The sequence below is a fragment of the Vigna angularis genome, chromosome 8 (assembly GCF_016808095.1).
Source record: "Vigna angularis cultivar LongXiaoDou No.4 chromosome 8, ASM1680809v1, whole genome shotgun sequence".
Classification (NCBI taxonomy): domain Eukaryota; kingdom Viridiplantae; phylum Streptophyta; class Magnoliopsida; order Fabales; family Fabaceae; genus Vigna; species Vigna angularis.
In genome coordinates, this window is record NC_068977.1 from 18,962,359 (window position 1) to 18,983,711 (window position 21,353).

General features: G+C 37.7%; 2 protein-coding genes across 3 annotated transcripts in view; one reads left to right on the forward strand and one right to left on the reverse strand.

The window, feature by feature from the left end:
• Positions 1-3,491: 3,491 nt before the first annotated feature.
• LOC108345915 (probable choline kinase 3) lies at positions 3,492-8,633 on the forward strand. 2 transcript variants are annotated; one of them, XM_052866992.1, is made up of 10 exons: positions 3,492-3,708; positions 3,844-3,894; positions 3,996-4,069; positions 4,831-5,218; positions 6,290-6,411; positions 6,498-6,693; positions 7,029-7,146; positions 7,284-7,331; positions 7,892-7,992; positions 8,288-8,633. In XM_052866992.1, exons 4-10 carry the CDS (start codon positions 4,865-4,867, stop codon positions 8,426-8,428), a joined length of 1,080 nt encoding a protein of 359 aa, XP_052722952.1. In that variant the 5' UTR covers positions 3,492-3,708; positions 3,844-3,894; positions 3,996-4,069; positions 4,831-4,864; the 3' UTR covers positions 8,429-8,633. The 2 variants fall into 2 exon arrangements, with proteins under 2 accessions (XP_052722952.1, XP_017440258.1); XM_017584769.2 differs by having other exon boundaries at positions 3,510-3,708; positions 4,834-5,218.
• Positions 8,634-16,934: 8,301 nt separating this feature from the next.
• The window catches only part of LOC108344930 (uncharacterized), a 36,033-nt gene continuing 31,614 nt past the window's right edge, over positions 16,935-21,353 (reverse strand). Inside the window, 3 exon segments of the mRNA XM_017583469.2 lie at positions 16,935-17,248; positions 17,250-17,291; positions 18,173-18,294. Coding sequence (XP_017438958.1) covers positions 17,089-17,248; positions 17,250-17,291; positions 18,173-18,294 — 324 coding nt within the window. The 3' untranslated portion in view covers positions 16,935-17,088.

A 21,353-nucleotide genomic window follows, 5' to 3' on the forward strand; every position in this document is an offset into this window, starting at 1 on the left:
GGAGTCGCTAGCTAAATAAGAGTTGAGATGTCCAGCTGAAAATTCCACAAGTAATAAAACTAGAGAAACTCTTAAAATCGATTGGCCATTTGAAGATATCATAAAAATTAAATCATGTTGATTTGAAAATCACTGATGTTGAAAATAGTGGCAATATCTCTGCATTCGGTGAAGTGAAGGACGCGTGCGACAAAGATCTCGGGCACTTCGTCATCGCGTCCAGCGGCTGTTGTGGAGCTCGTGATGAGACTTGTCGACGCTTTCCTTGAGTGCACGGACGCCACGACGGATGAAGCATGTACGAGTCGCCCGTGGAGGGCACACAATTACCGGATCAGTAGTTCCGTGGTGGTAGATCACAATGTTGTATCTTGGATGAAAGTGCATTGTAATGGCGATGGGGTCGCCGGTGGGTAAGATTAGATTGAAGGTTTTGATGAGCGTATTCTCTTAGCCGTGCAGGAAGACACGAACGAGCCATCGAAGGCGAGGATGTTGGTGACGGGGCGATAGTTTCATTGATGGTGAGCATCACCAATGACGTTGAAACCGGTCACGCGGTGGTCATCATCGAGGAGATAGAACCGCTCGGTTTTGGTAGCAGAAGGGGCGATATTCCCGAAGAGGAGCATGACAGGGCGATCTCTCGTGTGAGAGTCCATCATGCAACCAACGAGTTTTCCGTCAACGAGCTTGCTCAAGCAACCGATCAGTCAGACCTGCTCATGACCTCGGCGTCGGCACCGGCACAGTTGAAGACGCTGCCTAAGGTTTTGGTGATAGAGGCGGAGGTTGTTGCTGGGCAGCACGCACGATATACGACACGACACGGCCCGTGCTCCATGACTCGCCGGTGGTCAGGTGGCCGACGCACTTATTGACGGGAGCCTTCGTGATGTCAAGAAGAAAGATAGTGAGGGCTGCATCGCCCTTTAGGGTTTAAACGAAGGCCGGTGGCCTTGTTGCTGCTGCCGCCACTACTGAAGGTTGGACTTAGCCCATTGATCTTCCCTTGCAACATGGTCAGATTTGAGGCGATGACGGCTTGCGAAGTAGCGGAGGGGGAGACAGTGTGCGGCGGAGTAGCAAGGAGAATTAGTCCCGCATCACGTTTGACGACACCAGCACGATTGAAGACACAACCCAAAGCTTTCCGATTGTCGTTGTAACAACACAACGATGATGGCCATTAGGTTTTTTCGGTAGCCCTTGCTGGCGAAGGCGATGAGGTGGCGCTACGGGCGACTTCGAGCATGGCGTAACGGTTTTGGCTACCGTTGATTGAAAAGCGGAATTGGCTCCGACGATTACGAAAGAGTGCGCCACTGATAACAGTTGAAAAACTGTTATTTTCATGCTTAAAATTAATACTAAAAGCAACCTTTAACACTTAGAAACTAGCTTAGAATCATGTTTTTGTTCATATTTTCAGAAACTTACTCCGGTCTTACCTCCTGGATCTTCCTCTCTCAATGCCAAAAATGGGGGTGACTTGCAGGAAACACTCCGACACTCAAGTCAGAATTTATCTCCGCAAGTCTAGTTAAAATCAGAAATCAGAGAGTTTACCTTCTTAATCAATTGTTATTTATAGGGTTTCAAGGAATATCATCCATTAATTTACCTCTTAATGACGATTCATCATTAATTATGCATTCATTAATTATGCATTCATTGATTTACCTTCTTAATCCACAGTGACCGTTACATCATTAATTATGCATTCATTGACATTCAAAGGTTGTCTCCTGCAAATGGCTGGAGAGTTCACGAGTATTATTCTAGTGTCCGACCGGGAATGATTGGCTTCCATCGCCCCTGCGTGTCCGGTCGGTCTAACCTCAGTAGTAACACTTCCATCGTCCTTGACCGATTGGTCTAACCTACTCAGTAGTAACTCAAGCATGTCCGATCGGTCTAACCTACTCGGTAATAACAAATTTGTATAGCAAATCATTATAGTTTTTGTGTAGTGACATGTTATAATTCATGATCCCTAATAGGGAACATGTCACTATACATGGAAAGGAAGATGAAAAAGTTATGACATAAGCAGATCACAAATAAGATCATTCAGTGTGGTGAGGGGAAGCTCGTTTGTGTGAAGCTCATTTCTTTTTGCAAGGTTGTGTTTCTCTATACTCAGCACTTATATCTTACATTCTCTTACTTGTAGTTTGATATGGTGGATGAAACAGACTCGTTTATCTATGTATCATGGACAATACAAAATGGGCTTTTTACATTATAACTTTTTTTTAATGTAATCTGTTGCCATTATGCACTACTTTATTTCTTGTTCTTTTCTTCTTTTAAAATCTAGGTGAAAATCTCTTTCCGCTATTGTTATTTTATGTTTTATTTTCTCTTTTTACTATCATATAACCTTTTTTTTAATATATATATATATATATATATCAAATGAAAAAAAAAATCATATTATTTTTTGTTTTTTTAATTTAAATATATTTAATAACTTACCTATAATGTATTTCATATATAATGAATTCCTTAATTTAGTGTATATAAATTGTTTGTCTACAACGATAGTTTTGAATTACAGTACAAAATTTACTAAAGCTACCAAATAAAGAAATTAAATTATAATAGAAAAGAAAAGGATAACTAACTGCTAATAGCAAGAAACTTCCCTATTAGAAGAAAAAATAACTACTTACATTTTAGGAATAAAACACAATTAAACTATTTAATTTTTTACTACAATATAACTTCAATATAATATAAAAAAAATAATATATTTAATTAGTTTGCTTCTGTATAACAAACGAAATCATAACGTATGTACCGACAATCGTGTATGTGTGGCTAATAACATATAATAAGATTTTCTAGTTTGGGTGTGATTTTTTATTGTCACACTTAAATATACATCCACACATAACCCATAATTTCTATCTGTCGTAATCCTCTATTCATCCTTTCTTTTTTAATATCTCATAAATAAAATAAACACAGAAATAAACTTAAAATATATTTTAAAAATTATTTCTTTAAAAAAGTAATTATAATATGTGATGATAACTTTGGTTCTCTTTTAGATTTTCGTAAAAATACAAATAAACATGATACGGCGTCGGTTTATTTTAGTTGTTAATATAATTTAAAAATGTATTTATATTTTAAAAGAAAAATCAATACGGAAACCTGAAGTAGAGATTTTAAGACAAAGAAAAGATAATTAAAATAATTTCATATAAATATGTGATTAACTAAAATTGTTATAAACTTTTTATGTCTGGTTATACGATGAAACAATAACACAAAATAAAACGGAAATAAATAGTCTCTATCCAGAAACAATGAGATGGATGGGTTGTTGGCATATAATGATTTTAGAATCTCTAACAGATTCAGTTCTTCTTCTCCACGATTCTCTCCACGTGATCAGTTATCGTGGGTTACTTTCACCTAACACCGTCCAAAATACACACAACAAATCAAAACTTAATTAACTTATTTTTTTAATTTCGTAATTATTAATCGTATTACCTATATTCATCGTGTAAGATCATATTTTTCTTATACATTAGGTTGTTGAGTTTTTTGGTTGCAAGCTTTCTTTGGTTTCACACCATATTATTTTTCATATCACTTCGCCATTGTCATTATATAAAGACATAAAGATTATTGGTGTTCATATACAACTATATTCTTGGACAAGTTCTGATTTCTTCTTCTGCTTCTAGGGTCAGCTCTCAAATCTCAAGTTTTACTCTTTTTTATTTTCTTTTCTTCTTTATTTGGGCTTTTGATTTTTTGTTTTGGTCTTTCTGCATTTGGGTTTTGAGGATTTTGTTTCTTTATGCAATATTTTATGCTTAGGTTTCTCTTTGTTGGGCTTGATTTTCTACGGCAATCTTATCTGCTTCCAAGGTGAGTTCATGATTCATCATTTTGAGGTTTTACTTCTGATTATTCTGAATCGGTTTTCATTCTTTGAGTTTATTGGGTTTTTCCTTTGCTGCACGTCTCAGCTTTGATCACTGCAACGAATTTTCCGTGCCGAAGCTTGCTCTGTTTGGAAGCTCCGAATTTCTCTGTTTATCTGGTAAGATCCTGTAACCCGATTCCGCTGTGCATCCCAAATGGGTTTTGTGTTTTTCTTAGATCTGATTATTTTTTACAGTGGGAGGGTTCTTGATTCCCTTTTTCGTGTTCGTCATGTTTCTACCAGTCAACTTTCTCTGACTTCCCTGTTTCTTAAATGGATTTTAAAACCCTAATTTAATACGAAAAAGGTGAACTTTCAAGCCAGGTCATCACTTATGATGTTTTCTCCCTACTGGGTCAGCAAGGTTTTCTGCTTTCTCCATGTGTTTCTGCATGTCTTGCATGAAGTGAAAAACTTGGGTGAATTTCTAAATTCCCTTATCAACAATTTTTTTTTTCGTATAAATAATTATCTTTCAGGCAGGATAATCAATTGGATCATTGAGGGCTGCTTCTGTTTTTTTATTATATGGGATGGAGGAACTTTTCAAATCCCCAATTCTTGATCTTTTTTACCTAAAACGGTGGACTTTCACCCAGGATAATCAATTATGAAATGCTTTCTCCCAATTGGGTTATCGAGGTTTTCTGCTTCTCCATGTTTCTGTTTTATTGCATGGTATGGAGGAACTTTGGTAGAATCTTAACTCCCTAAATAAATATATTTTGCATCAAAAGTGGTTAATTTTCACTCAGGATCATCAGTTCTATGTTTTCTCCCAATTCGATTATCAAGGTATTCATTCTAGTCTCTCAATATTGCAATGGATGGAAGAACTTAACTCTCTGTTTCAATTTCCCCTGTTTTATCTCCACTAGCAGAGCTCTGTTTTTGACTGAACTTTGATCAAGGATGGCCATAAAGGCAATTGAATTGTTGAAAGGAGGTGAAAACCATGAAGAGATAATGGAGGTTCTTGCAGCAGTGGCTGCAGATTTGGGAGATGTAATAGATGATCTGAACTCTTTGCTGGTAAAACCTCTAAAAGGAGCAATGACCAATGAGGTTTTTGAGGTAAATTGGCCAACCAAAAGTGATGGTCATCAGAGAAAGGTTCTGGTTCGATTATATGGTGAAGGTATTGAGGTTTTCTTCAACAGGGTTGATGAAATCCAAACCTTCGAATCCATGTCAAAGCATGGACAGGGTCCACGCCTTCTTGGACGGTTCACCACTGGCAGAGTTGAAGAGTTCATTCATGCCAAAGTATGTTATTATCTTATTGTGTTTACCTCTGGTGATTTGATAGTTTTAGTGTAAATCTCTGTTTTAATTCCTAATATTATTAGCAATACTTATTTTAGAGACGTTTTTATATAATCTTTATTTTGGTGTTTGATTTTATAAGAGACTGTTTAAGTGTAAATAGTACATATACTTACAGTGTAAAAAGTGATATTCTAAATTTGTTGGTTTTTACAATAATTGTTTCAAAAGTTATATTAATGATTTCTTATTGGTTGAAAGTATAATTATTTTTATAATTTCTTATTAGGTGCTGTGTAGATAATTATCAGGTTATAACAAAAGAAAAGTGATTGCAATGACTGCATTTAAAAATTGATGGTTTCCATGACTTGGGGAATATATACTTAAATTAAAGTCACCTTTCCTTTTCCAATGTGCTTTATTGTTCCATTTAAAAAGCTTTTCTTTGGCCTTGGTTGTTAGCTTTTGTATTTTATTCTCTTTTCCTTTGGACGAATGGAGAGTGTTAGCATTTCCTATTAGTTCTTTAGAATAAAAAAGAAGCTTCTTCACGATGCTTGCTTTGTGTGTTATGTTTAAAGAGTGAAAGAATTTATATACAATGCAAAAGAAAAATTATTCAAGACTAAATGCTGTTGATTTTGAATTGTTCAATTACATGAGTTATAGTGGAAGAACTCAGTTATGGTGCCAGAATAGACGTTTTTCTAATGATTTCATGTGATTTTATCAAGATCTTTAATCAGCTGATATCATTCATTAAGGTAACAGGTAGTGATTCCATGCGTACTTCGATTTTCTAGTGTTACCAACATTACTAAGCCATTTGGGTAAGTGAAAATGGCACAGAAGTAAAATTTCTGGACCATTCACAAATAGTGGTTTGTAAAGGGTCCTACAGTAAATTTTTTGTGATTTTCTCTCATGACATAGATTATGTAAGTAACCTGATATAATTCAAATACCTGCAATACATTCCTCTTATTTTCCTGTGCATTAAAACCAATTTAGCAGACCATGGTGATTGTGTGTAACATGCTTTTTCTTTTCCTATTTTTGGATTTTTAGACACTCTCAGCTGCGGACCTCCGTGACCCTCAAATATCTGCTTTGGTAGCATCTAAGATGAGAGAGTTTCACAATCTTCACATGCCTGGTACAAAGAAAGCACAGCTTTGGCAGCGATTGAGGTAATTAAATAATAGATATCAGGCTACTTTTAAAAAAAAATTTATATTGTTATATACAATTATATATGCTCTCTATGTTCAATCAGGAAATGGCATAGTCATGCCAAAAGTTTGTGCTCTCCAAAAGATATTAAGAATTTTGGCCTGGAACATCTAGATACTGAAATAAATATGCTTGTGGAGTTGCTATCACAAGGATATCAAGAGATTGGTTTTTGTCACAATGATCTTCAATATGGTAACATAATGATGGATGAAGATACAAGGGCAATCACTTTAATTGTAAGCTTTATTGCTGCATTTTAGTTATTTATTCTATTTTATTGGCTTTGTTGGTGTTCTTTTTAAAAATTATGGCAATGTAAGATATTAGCTACTTTGCTAACTTTTAAAAACTTGTTTTCTAACTTCCATGAAAATGGTAACTGGTGATACCACTTTACTCCAAAATGTGCCAATCAAATAGGGATTATTTGGGTGTCAAATAAGAAATACTAGTACCTCTTGGTCAAAAAATAAATATAAGAATTGCAACTGAATATTGTTTTTTCATATTTCATCTGTCATATCGTTTTTATGATGATTTTTTCATTCCTATTTGTTTTTCAATGACACAGGACTACGAATATGCCAGTTACAACCCTGTTGCATACGATCTAGCAAATCATTTCTGTGAAATGGTGGCAAACTATCACAATGACCAACCTCATGTTCTTGACTACACTAAATATCCCGGTAAGTTAATACTTGATATATTTTACAGCCTCCATTATATTTTACAGCCTCCATTACATTTTACACTGCTTCATTTGCTTCCTAATAATACTTATTTTATTGAGATCACTCTTCTGACACGATAAATGGTATAACAGGTCTTGAAGAGCGTCAAAGGTTTGTTTATAATTATTTGAGTTCTGAAGGTTAGTCCACTAAATTTTTACTCCAACATACCACAAAAAATACATATTATTGGCAGAGATCTGGATTTAGGTAACTGCTATTGATCTATTCTCAGCTGAAAGAATTAACTTACTCTACAATTTGGTTGACCTCTGATATCACTCAATCTTATGTTTTTTTTTAGTTTCTATACTTTGATTGTAATTAAAATAAAGTATGAAGCTTGTTTTAAGTTGAATATCCAATTTTATATTACTTCAAAGAAATTATTTACTTTTGTTAAAATTTCTTCTAAAAGTCACAACTAAATTTATTTTTAATTGGTTGCCATTGTAAAATTCCTTAGACTAATGAAAATAATAAACTCTTGAAATACAACAGGGAATATCATGCTTGTCATAAGTATGAACTGTAACAACGTTTACATTATTGATAAGTCTGTCCTTGCAGATGTGGAGCATGCATTGCATGCATTTGTTTAACTTATTCGTAGGCACGATGCAAGTCTCCCTTATCTCTTCAACTTCAATGTGAATGTAATTTAAGAATTTTTACCAACTTTATTTGAAAACTTATACAGGTAAGGAACCAAGCAGCAGTGAAGTGGAACAGCTACTTAATCTTGCAGAAAAATACACTCTTGCCAACCATCTATTTTGGGGCTTATGGGGACTTATTTCGGTATGCTATGCTTTTCCTTCGAAACATGTTTTCATCCCTTATGTCAAATTTCAGTAAAATTTAGTCTCTAACTATGAACAAATCGATGTCACTTACAAATGTAGGGACTAATCACTTTTGATGAATGAGAATTAAATGTGCAACTTTATTGTTCTTACAAAGGTCATTAAAATGTATTAAAGTTGTACTAGAACCAAAATTTGAGACGCAAAAAATGTATTACCCTTTTTATTCTTCTTTCTGGTTACTCCAAAGATACTTTTGTTTGCTTAGTGTGTTGCTATGTGTGCTGTAGAGTTATGTCAACACAATTGACTTTGACTACAAGGAGTATGCAAGGCAGAGGTTTCAGCAGTACTGGTTGAAGAAGGCTACTTTATTGGACTCTCCAAGCGTCATTTCGGAACATGGAATGGTCAAAGGTTCACACCATTGACATGATTGCTTCTTTTGTACTTAGTGTAGTTCTCCTTGGTATGTATGGATTAATAATGTAGATAGGAATGCAGTGATGCATAAAATCTGTAAATAAATAATAAGTATAATGTGTGATGGGTTTTTCCTATATTAAAACAGTTGTTATAATCCCTCCGTTTGGAATAGGTTCAGGAATGAAAGGAAAATGTCTAGTTGTGTTGTCATTTGCTTGAGTATTATGCTGTGAGAAATGTATGGTAATTATATAAATATGAAGAGCAGCCTAATTTTTGCCACATGTTTTGGAATTGAATCTTGTGTTTGTTTATCTTACAAAAAAATTAATGATTATTATATTACAACTAAATACAAAAGGAAGAATCACTTAAAATAATGAAAAGCATATGATGTCATAGAAAGTGAGAAATTATATCAAATTAGTGATTACAACCAAATGACAGTTGGCTTGTTAAGTACAGATGGTATGTTCCTATTGTTGTCCTTTAACGAAGCATAGTTGCTGATAGCTGTGGTCACAGTGATGTTCAGTTTTGTTCTTATGTTGTGTCATGTGATATTTAGACACGTTTTAAATCAAACAACGTATTAATTACATAATTCATCACATCATTCATAATGTCCATCCACTACATAATGTAGAGTATTCCCCTGTTATCAATAAACTATTTTTACATATCAAATTAAGTCAGGATTATTTTTTGAACAATTTTTTGAACAATATGACATTGTGTGAAATTTATTATATATATAGTTGCTGTTTATAAGCGTCAAGAAGTGTAAGTGATAGGTTTCTGATTAAGAAACCTAATCAAGAACTCTCTAAAATGTCTACGTCTCACATAACAGAAAGATAACAAGAATGAAAACAAAACTGTCTACGTCTCACAGAACAGAAAGATAACAAGAATGGAAACAAAACTGTGCGTTATTCACAAAAGAATGGTATGTACACTTACAGATACAAGGGCTTAACCCCTTTCACAGGACAAAGCTTGTTAACACTTCAACTATCAAAAAGTCCCTTTCCTACTAAACACCTAACCCTTTATACAACCGTCATTCCCGCCCTTCCTAAGTATAATAAGCAGTTAGGTTATTTAACTATATAATTCTCTTCCTTCTCATGTCTTCTCATTCTTATCATTGCCTGAAGTTCAACCTTGTCCCCAAGGTTGAAATCTGGGTACTATTCTCGGATAACAACTTTCTCTTCTCATGTCGCCCCATCTTATCCTCCTTCCTGCCATTCTATCAATAGCTGTGGTACTTCCTCTTCTCCTTTTTGTGTTAATCTCCTTCCCAGCACCTTAACCGGCCAAAATGAGGGTCCATTAGCCTGCAAATCTGGAGGCAACTCCTTCTCCACTCTTTGTTCTCCTATTTCCTTCTTCAATTGTGATACATGAAAGACAGGATGTATGCGTGTTGTCTCGAGTCATAGAAGCTTATAGGCTACCTCTCCCACTTGCTGAATCACTTGAAACAGTCCAAAATAACTGGTTGCTAACTTTGGGTGAAGTCTAGTTGGCATGGAAGATTGCTGATGGGGTCTTATCTTCAAGTGTGCCCGCTCTTAATGGAACTTCATTTGTCTCAAAGCCTCATCTCGAGTTTGCAACTCTTGGCTCACTGAGTGACTCTCTCGGTATAAATCTTTGCGAGGATGGAGGTGGCTGCCTATAAACTGTCTCAAACAGGGTGCACCTGATTGCTCCCTGATAGCTGGTATTGTACCAATACTCAGCAGCCCAAGGTAAAACTGTCATCCATCCTTTCGGTTGTTCATATCAGAAGCACCGAAGATATCCCTCCAATACACGGTTTAAAACCTCTGTTTGTCCATCTGACTCCGGATGATATGTGGTGCTCATTTTCAACTGAGTCCCCTGCCCCTTAAATAATTCCTGCCAGAAAATGGTTAGGAAAAGGGGGTCCCGATCACTCACGATAGCTGGTATTGTACCAATACTCAGCAGCCCAAGGTAAAACTGTCATCCATCCTTTCGGTTGTTCAGATCAGAAGCACCGAAGATATCCCTCCAATACATGGTTTAAAACCTCTGTTTGTCCATCTGACTCCGGATGATATGTGGTGCTCATTTTCAACTGAGTCCCCTGCCCCTTAAATAATTCCTGCCAGAAAATGCTTAGGAAAAGGGGGTCCCGATCACTCACGATAGATTTTGGAATGCCATGCAGCCTAACAACCTCCTTGATGAATAGCTCTACTACCATTCTGGCCGAATAAGGATGCTTAAGTGGTAGAAAATGTTTGTATTTACTAAGGTGATCTACGACCACGAGTATAGCATCGTGTCCTTGTGATTTGGGAAGCCTTACTATAAAGTCCATGCTCAACTCTTCCCAAATGGAATTCGGAATTGGCAACGGTTGCAGTAGTCCTTGAGGAGAAGAAGATAAGTATTTGTGCTGCTGGCACACCAAGCACCCCGCGACATATTTGGTTACCCTCTTCTTCATGTCGATCCAAAACAAGGATTACGCCAATCTTCGATATGTTCTATATACGCTCGAGTGTCCCCCGTCTGCGTAACATGAAACTCTGCTAGCAACCTTGGAATCCATGTGGAGTTGGCTGATAGCACCAACCTCCCTTTATAGTGCAACCTTTCCTGTTCAAGGGTATACACTGGATGGGTATTCGGATCTCTTCTAAGGTCCTCAATCACCTTCCACAAGGTGTCATCCTCCTCCATCTCCTTTAAGATTTCTCCAAAGTCATGCCAGTATGGCATGGCCATCACTCCCAATTCTTTTTCTTCCTCATTATCCCCCTCATCCCTCCTAGATAGAGCATCCACGACTTTATTGGTAACCCCTGCTTTGTACACTATCTCAAAATCATACCCCAACAACTTTGCAATCCAATTTTGTTGGTTTTGAGTAGTGATACGCTACTCTAACAAGTAGCGAAGGCTCCTTTGATCGGTATGCACAACAAATCTCTGCCCCAACAAGTAAGGCCTCTAATGTTGTATGGCTAATACCAAAGCCATCAGTTCTTTCTCATAAATGGATTTGCTCAACGTCCTTGCTGATAATGCCTTACTAAAATAGGCAATCGGTCTTCTCCCCTAAGTCAATACCGCACCTACACTGTTACCAGAGGCATCACACTCTATGTGAAAAGGTTGTTGGAAGTCTGGCAGAGATAGCACGGGAGATGTCGTGATAGCCTTCTTCAGTTTCTACAAGGCTTCTTCTGCTTTTTCATTCCATACGAACTCTCCTTTCTTCAATAACTTTGTCAAGGGCTTGGTAATCTTCCCATAGTCCTTGACAAACCTCTTATAGTAACCAGTCAAACCCAAAAACCCCTCACTCCTTTTACCGTTTTCGGCCTGCTCCATTCAATCACAACTCTCACTTTCTCGGGATCCATTTCTACCCCCTTGTTTTATATAGCATGACCTAAGTACTTAATCTGAGTCTGCCCAAATTCACATTTCTTCCTGTTTGCCATCCAATTATTCTGCTCTAGAGATGACAACACCTTCGCAACATCTTCGAAAAATAGCAAGCCCCCCTCAACTCATCCAATAGCTCCTCAATCACTGGTATTTGGAATTTATTTGGCACCGTGGCACGATTCAACGCCCTATAGTCAATGCAAAACCTCCAACTGCCATCTTTTTTCTTCACCAAGATGTCAGGACTCGAGTAAGGGCTGTGGCTGGGTCGAGTTACCCCCGTTTTTAGCATCTCCGCGACTTGCTGCTTTATTTCCCCCTTCATCCCATGAGGGTACTTGTAGGGCCTGACATTGACAGGATCCATGCCCTCTTTAAGAGGTATGTGATGCACCATGCCGCGGTCAGGAGGTAACCCCACAGGGTCAGCAAACACTCCCCTGTACCGGCTCAACAACAACTCCATTTCTCAGCCTTATTCCTCTGTTAAGCCTGGATAGTCCTTACCTTCCCCCTTCGACTCCAACGATTCTAACTCCCAGATCAACAACCAAACCTTGACTTCGTTCATTTTTAGTAAAGCACTGGGTTCCACCATCTTCCTTTCTAGTGTTGGGTCCCCCTTGATCCTTACCTTCCTCCCCTTAACCCGAGTGGAACCAATGCGAAACCAGGAGGGGCGGACAACTAGAAACTCGGGACATACTACGAGAAGGGGTGTGAGTACTACGGGGAACAACACCATGGGAAGAGTAGTGCGAAACCTCCCTTATCACGAATATCTCAAGAGAAGGGAAGAGGGACGTTGTTTCCGGTGTGGGGGGCAATTTGACCCTGGTCACAGTTGTCCGGAACGCAGCTTGAGGGTGATGATTTTGGGCGAGGATGAGGAGGAAGAACCTGGAGAAATCGAAGTGAAGGTGGAAAACGAGAGGTTAGAATTATCCTTCTTCTCTGCAGGAGGATTGACCCAACCGAGAACCATGAAACTTCAAGGAAGTTTGGGTGATAGGGTGGTGCTGATCATGGTTGACAGTGGTGCTAGCCACTATTTTATATCCCAAGCGTTGGTTGAGGAGCTGCAACTGGAGGTAGATAAAGGCCAGATTCATTCGGTCTGTTTGGGGGACGGACAAAGGAAACAAACCCAAGGCTGTTGCAGAGGGGTAGTAATACATATGAGGGATGTTGAAGTTACGGAGCAGTATTATGTTTTCGATTTAAGAGGTGTAGTCCTGATTCTAGGGTTGGAATGGTTGGCTAAGTTGGGGGAAGTAGTGAATAATTGGGGTAATTTAACCATGAAGTTCCAACAAAGATGACAGGAAGTGATGATCCGAGGGGATCCAACTTTGGCTAGGGAGATAATAGCACCCGAAGAGTTGCTCAAAATCACTGAGGCAGAGGTTGGTGGCAGTATTATGGGGGTTAAGACAAATGGAAGTACCTATAGGAGAAGGGGAGAAGCAAGATTTGACGGAAGAACAAGGGAGTGAGTTGGAAAAATTGCTGGAAAAATTTCAGCAAGTGTTTCATGAGCCTCAAGATTTACCCTCAGAGAGGGAGAGTGAGCATAGGATAATTCTGAAAGAAGGAACAGGCCCCATTAATTTACGCACTTATAGATATCCACTCGTTTTGAAGGGAGAAATAGAAAAGCAGGTGGAGGAAATGCTAAAAACGGGGATTATTCGAGCTAGTACCAGCCCCTACTCTAGTCTAGACATTCTAGTCAAGAAGAAGGATGAAAGTTGGCGTTTCTGTATAGACTATTGGGCCCTTAATCGAGCCACAATACCCGATAAATTCCCCATTCTGGTAATAGAAGAGTTGCTTGATGAATTAGGAGGGGCGCAGTATTTCTCCAAGATAGATCTTTAGGCCGGCTACCACCAAATTAGGATGGGAAAGGAGGATATCCACAAGACCGCCTTTAGGACACACCAAGGGCACTACTAATTCTTGGTGATGCCCTTCGGGCTTACCAATGCCCCGACCACAATTCAAAGTGCCATGAATTCCTTCTTGAGACAGCATTTGAGACAATTTGTGTTGGTATTCTTTGACGACATTTTGGTCTATAGTAGGACTTGGAAAGAACATCTGGAGCATGTGGGGTGTGTGTTGAACACTTTGATGCAACATCAGTGGGTGGCGAATCGTAAGAAGTATGAGTTTGGGAAAAAACATATCAGATACTTAGGCCACTTGATATCCGAAAAAGGGGTGGAGATGGATAAAGAAAAAGTGGAAGCTGTTCTGGGATGGGAGGAACCCAAAACCATCAAAGGTCTGAGAGGATTTTTGGGATTGACTAGATACTATAGGTGATTCGTTCGAGATTATGGCAAGATTGTCCGCCCTCTAACGGACATGTTGAAGAAGGGCAGTTTTATTTGGACAGATGTGGCCAGGGAAGCCATGGGGAAATTGAAAACAGCCATGACTACTGCACCGGTTTTGGCATTGCCTGATTTTACTCAGGCCTTCCATGTTGAGTGTGATGCGTCTGGAGTGGGAGTGGGAACAGTGTTAACACAAAACAGGCGGCCAATCACTTTCTTCAATAAAGCTTTGTCTGAAGGATCATTGAGCAAGTCAATTTATGAGAAGGAGCTCATGACCCTTGTGATGGAAATACAACACTGGCGGCCTTACCTTCTAGGCCAGAAGTTCGTGGTCCATACTGACCAAAGAAGCTTGAGATACTTGTTAGAACAGAGAATAACAACCCAGAATCAACAGAATTGGATTGCTTGGGCTATGATTTTGATATAATCTATAAAGCGGGAGTTATGAATAAGGTAGCGGACGCATTGTCCCGGAGAGGAATAGAGGCAATGGAGGAGAAAGAATGGGGTCCAGGAGTGTAGAGGACGGGGAGACAAAGTTGAACATAATTGTCAGACCCTATTGGAGAGACTTCCAAGAGGTATTAGAGGAGGTGGAGGAAGATGGAGAGGTCCAGAAAATTGTGGAAGACATTACCAAAAATCCTTATATGCATCCTGCATTTACCTTGGAGAATGGGAGGTTACACTACAAGGGCAGGTTGGTGTTGTCGGCTAAGTCGAAGTGGATCCCGAAAATTCTAGCTGAAATGCATGCATAGACCACTGGGGGACATTCAGGGATATACCGCACATACCGAAGAGTGGCCCAATCTTTGTATTGGATAGGGATGAAAAAGGATGTGACAGAGTATGTGGCACATTGTTTAGTGTGTCAACAGCACAAGTATCAGGCGACTTCACCCTTACCCATTCCCCAAGCAATATGGGAAGAGATTAGTATGGATTTCATTGTTAGACTCCCAAAATCCAAGGGATATGATGCTGTTTTGGTAGTGGTAGACCGTCTCAGCAAGTATGGTCATTTCATCCCTCTGAAGCACCCTTATACAACTCGCATGGTGGCAGAGTTATTTGTGAGAGAAGTGGTTAAGTTGCACAGGGTACCCAAGTCAATAGTAAGTGATAGGGATCCCTTATTTCTGAGTTTGTTCTGGAAAGAGTAGTTTAAGCTGCAAGGAACAAACCTTAAGATGAGCACCGCTTACCACCGCGAGTCGGATGGACAGACGAAGGTGTTAAATCGGATCGTGGAAGGGTACTTACGCTGTCAATAGTAAGTGATAGGGATCCCTTATTTCTGTGTTTGTTCTGGAAAGAGTAGTTTAAGCTGCAAGGAACAAACCTTAAGATGAGCACCGCTTACCACCGCGAGTCGGATGGACAGACGGAGGTGTTAAATCGGATCGTGGAAGGGTACTTACGCTGTTTTTGTTCGGAGTAGCCCAAGGGCTGGACTACTATACTGCCTTGGGCAGAATACTGGTACAACACCAGTTACCAAGGAGCAGCAAAATGCACGCCTTTTGACACAGTTTATGGGCGAGCACCCCAAACTTTAATCAGATTCGTTCCGGGGGAGACTTTGGTGGAGACTTTGGTGGAAGCGGTGGCACAAGACTTGAAGACGAGGGATGAGGCACTCCAGAAACTAAAATTCCATTTGAACCGAGCCCAAGAAGCCATGGTAAAACAGACGAATCGTAGCAGGAAACCGGTGACAATTAAGGTGGACGACTGGGTCTATCTGAAGATTAGACCTCACAAATAGCCTTCCATGCCAACCAAGATACACCCGAAACTAGGTCTTAGATACTATGGACCATTTAAAGTGGTGCAACAGGTGGGAAGGTGGCCTTCAGATTATTGCTGCCAGATACTGCTCGAATACATCCCGTATTCCACGTATCACAGTTGAAGCTGGCAATTGGAGCGAAGAATGTAGAGAGGGAGCTGCCAGCTGATCTGCATATGGAGGGCCCAACTATTTGGCCAATACGTATTCTGAATAGAAGACAACAATAACTAGAAGAAGAGATAAGAGAGCAATTGCTAATTGAATGGAATGAAGGAGGGGTGGATGGAGCGACATGGGAAGACAAGATTACTATCCAAGAGCAATTCCCAGAATTTAACCTTGGGGAGAAGGTTCATCTTCAGGATGGGGGTAATGTTAGGGGTTGAATAGTTTATGAAAGAAGGAAGAAAAAGAAGGCCTAACGACTGCGATGAAGCGGTGAGAAAAAGGCGGGTAGAATGGGTATATAAGGAATAACACTTTATACTGTAAGAGTGGAGAGAAAAATCATATACTTTGTATAGACCGGTGGCAACACCTGGTGAGAGGGGTTAAGCCCTCGTCTTACACGTGTTCTCCTTATTCATTTCATAGAATAAAATACCCATTATTTGATTCTTTCTGTTAAGTGAGTGTGCGTATCAGTGACCGAGCGTTATGGTTAGGATCCTATTCTCGGATTCCTAACAAGTTTACACTTACTTTCTTTGTTCTGGCGGACTAGTTAGATAGTTACATTTAAATCATTTAAAGTGATTTCAAACAATAATAATACAAAAACATTTAGTCTAGCATTTTATATCAAAATTAAATTTTCATCACACTAATGTTAGCGTTCAAGAAGAAAAATACAATTCATCATCCCATTCGTTATGTTATTATCTGAAATAAAATAAAACTAATGACGTGAAACAACAAATGAAATTCATCCAAATTAAGTAGTTTTTGCATCTCAAAAGTCTGGTTTGGTTGAAGAAGAATTTAGTTTATTGCTGAAATCAATTTATATCAACCCACTAACTATAGAAATGTTATATTGTGCCACTAGATGTCTAATGTCAGGACAAAAAATACATGATTAGCCAAAAAGAGAAGCCATGGAATGAAGACTATCAACAACAGAATCGATTATAGCATGAGAATCACTGGTACCAGCAAATGTAAGGTGCTTTGGAGCTTCAGCTCTATCAAAATAAAATGCACCTGACACCAGTTTTTCCTTTGGTTGTAATGTCAACTGTGTCTGCACCTTCTTCACTTGTTCTAAGCTTCCCTGAAAACCTGTAAATAATTGAATCAATATATATAGTTAGTTATTCCAATGGTGCCAACAATAGTTTACTTTCTCTTCTTTGTTGACTCTTAAGGTATTTTAAGGATAAATTGTACTTAAAGCAAGTAGGTGCATACTATTTGGACTTAACAAATGCGATGTAGCTCAATTTAGATAGACTTCTCCATTAAAACTTATAGGGGAATTAAAAAAAGTAACTTTTCAACAGTTAAAAAATATTTTATGCATAAACTATTTATAGAAGTTTATTCATATAATTTCTCTAAATTTTTACTTTTAACATGTATATAAACTAATTTTAATTTATGGAAAAACCAAATTCATTTTATATTTCATATTTTTTTATGTTAAATGTCTTTTACTGTTAGGAACCAAGAATTGAAAAGAGAAAGAAAAGAAATGTTTCTTTATTGAATAGAATAAAAAGAACAAAAAATAGGAAAACACTCTTGACTTTCCCTTCAGAAATACAAAAGTTCACCTCTTTTTCTTTCTATTTATATCTAACTCACACCTCAAGCAACTAACTCGTGAATATTCTAACTATCTTAACTAATTTCTCTTCTTTGTATATCCTAACATTTACACATAAGCTCATCCAAACAAAGCCTTTATAATAAAGACCAAGGGGTAACAAGAATCGAATTCATGCCTAGTGCATGTTTGATTTTGCTTAATTTTGGAAAAAAACATTTCAGTGTTCTCAGAGGAAGTTTTCAATTAAAAATTGTTAATTCCCCCAAAGAAGCTAATTCAGGCAGGCTCCTAGAAAGCTTTGTACTGTATCAAAAGATCAACTCTCTATGTGAATAGTTTCTATCTCCAATGTTTTACAGTAACAGTCAATGTAAGCAGTAATAGTGCTTACGAATTTGAGAAGCTTGGCAAACTCTTTGCAACTCCAGGAGTCTCAGCCCAGCCTGGGTGCATTGAGTAAAATCCTATCCCTTTGTTCTCATATGTTCTGGCCCATTTTTCTGTTAGTGCAACCTGCCATATCAGATATATGCTAAGGTTAGTGTAATCTTACAAAAATGCAGACATGAAGAAAAACACAACTAATCTATTTTAATTGCCTCAAGATTCTATACAGGAAATAAGGATCTAAAAAATATGAAATGCACAGATATGAGCAAACAAGATGTTACAACTGTTTCACTTGATATCAGAGTACTTCTACTGACATTTTCTTGTTTATATGCATATATAGAGAGGGTTCTTATACATGAAAGAATTGATGATTATCTTCCTTTTTCTACTACAAACAAGTAATCCATATGGTATCACAAGTTACGAAAAATTGTTAAAAGCTCTTAAAAGCAAATGAAGAACAACCTTGGCTACTACAATGATGTGACACTTGTTATGTAGAGTGTACTAAATTGAAGGTGATCTAATATAAATTCATAAATCACAATAAATTCATCCAATTGGTTAAGCTCGAAGCTTATATATTTCAGAATAGAGTCCACTCTTGAAAAGAACTAGATAGATACAGTGCTTATAGCACCAAACTGAAAACACAAGACTCAATCTCCTACGTTGAATTACATAAGCAGATCTATGAGTTAGTCAATAATTCAAACGGGTTAAACTGCTTATGCATTGTCAGTTATCTGATGGATGTGAGTGAGTAATACGCTCGGCTCAAATGAAAGTACTTTCATTATTAGACACATTGAATTTGACAAATTATAAAAGAATACAAGTAGTTGAAAGAAAATTGTGAACACATGACAATTGATCTTTAGAAGCACTTCCTTCCAGTAACCATACAAATATTTTTCTGGAGGTCTACCACCTAATATTTGTCATGCCATACCATATATGGGTGCTTAAATTTACAAGGATCATAAACTGGGAGGTACAGACAACAAATAATCCTATAAAGCAAGAATGTTGAAAGAACAAAACGAAATCCAACACTTGTGGGGAGAAAATCAGACCAAAACAATTATACATGGTTAAGTGCAGATTGAACGAAGTTGATCTAAATTCTGTATCATTCAAAATTCACTAAAATGAAATGGGGTATTTCCATCAATAAGTACAATTTCAATCAACCTTTTCTGTTCCTTCCAATCAATTTGACATGTTTACTATTCCTTCAGATAAGCGACATAAAATAAATGTCCTTAAACTAGGAGTCTAGAAATGAGGTAAAGTATTGACTGCATGCCACTCAATTATATTTTCTGAGCCTTCTGCAATTCATTTTCTCTGAGTGCATCAGACTGACCCAAGCTATAACCAAATGAGTTTCATGTTTGTACATCTCTAAATGTGAAGTTTCAGCCTTCTTGGAATTGTTCAGTCCTCATTTCACTAGGCAACTCCCAAGAAGATTCAATCTATAATTTCTCATTGGGCATTCCATGTCTAGATAAGGTAGTACATAATAGCTGGAAGACACTACTATTCCTCGTCAACTAAAGGGTCTTACTCTATGCTGTCCTGTTGTAAAAAAATTCTCATGTCTCTCCAGTCCCCATGATACTGACAAAAGTGGATCAGAATGTTGAATTAAACTCAGATGAGAATTTCTCATGTTGAATTATTATTGATGAGAATTTTCCAACTCAGGTGGTACCAATGGGATATGTTAGATATATTATATCTTTTATCTTTTAGTTAGTTTGTTATTATTTCTTATTTGTATTTTGGGCTTAGCCCATATTTCTTCTATTATAAATAGAGAACCCTATGTGTGTATTTAACATAAGGGAGATTAATCTCATATATATAGTTTCTCATATATATAGTTTTTCACTATATTCAACATGGTATCTAGAGCCTAAGGTTCTTTTAAGAAAAAGTTTTTGGTGCCTCTGTCACTACATCTGTCGCTGCTGGCGGTGGCGCTATCTACTACCGCCGTCTACCGTTGCCACTATCAGAGTTTAAGGTTCGACGATCACATGGTTTTGATCGTCTCAGTTAAGCAATCACCATGTCATTAACGACACCTTCATTGGAGCTTCTACGCGCTCTTAGCACCATTTGAAGTTATGGATTTGCTCCCTTTTCCGTCGTGCATGGTGGCATGTCTAGTAGCAATTCAGAGCGTCGAGGTCGCTCGTTTTCCTCTTTCAAGCTCATCATCGCACGTTCTGTCTCCTCTCAGACAGTTATTTAGAGCATCGAGGTTGCTCTTTTCCTTTTTCAGGTGCCTTGATTGGAGAATTTTGGAATTTTTATGGTTTCTATCTCTTGTTCATCCATGGCTTCTTTTGCTGGTGTCTCTTCTGACCTCCTTTTTTTGTCACCATTGCGTTTGACCCGTCCATATATGCTTTTTTGTCCCATGGAAAAGATGTTTTTTGTTAGTTTATTTATAGCCATGGTGACTCTCCAACAATTACCTCTTTATCCACTAGTGGCATTCCCGAACGACGATTTGCAAGAAGAGATTTACATGGAGCAACCTCCCAGATTTGTTGCTCAGGGGGAGTCTTCTGGGTTGGTATTTCGTCTTCTATGTTATCTTGCAAATCATTAACAATTTGGTGTCTCTCGAGTGCAGAAACAGATATTTTCATTAAGTCTTTATGGATTATATTAGTAACAAGCTTGGTACATACAATTTGTATGCACCAGCTTGAGGAGGAGTGTTAGATATATTATATCTTTTATCTTTTAGTTAGTTTGTTATTATTTCTTATTTGCATTTTGGGCTTAACCCATATTTCTTCTATTATAAATAGAGAACCCTATGTGTGTATTTAACACAAGGGAGATTAATCTCATATATATAGTTTTTCACTATATTCAACAGGATACATGTTGAGCAATGAAGATATAGAGTAGTAGAGCCTTAACCTATCTTATCACAGAGACCTGAATACTCTGAGACAAACATTATTCCTAAAATGGCCAATCACTACTACTTTTGCTTAGAAAATGGATTTAAACCTAACTCAGTCTTATAAGACCAACTTATAAAATGAAATTGCGCTCACTTGTATACTATAATTTGACAATATATTTATTTGATGTGAGATCACCAACAATTTTTGCTTATTATTTATACACACTAGCATACAACCTTC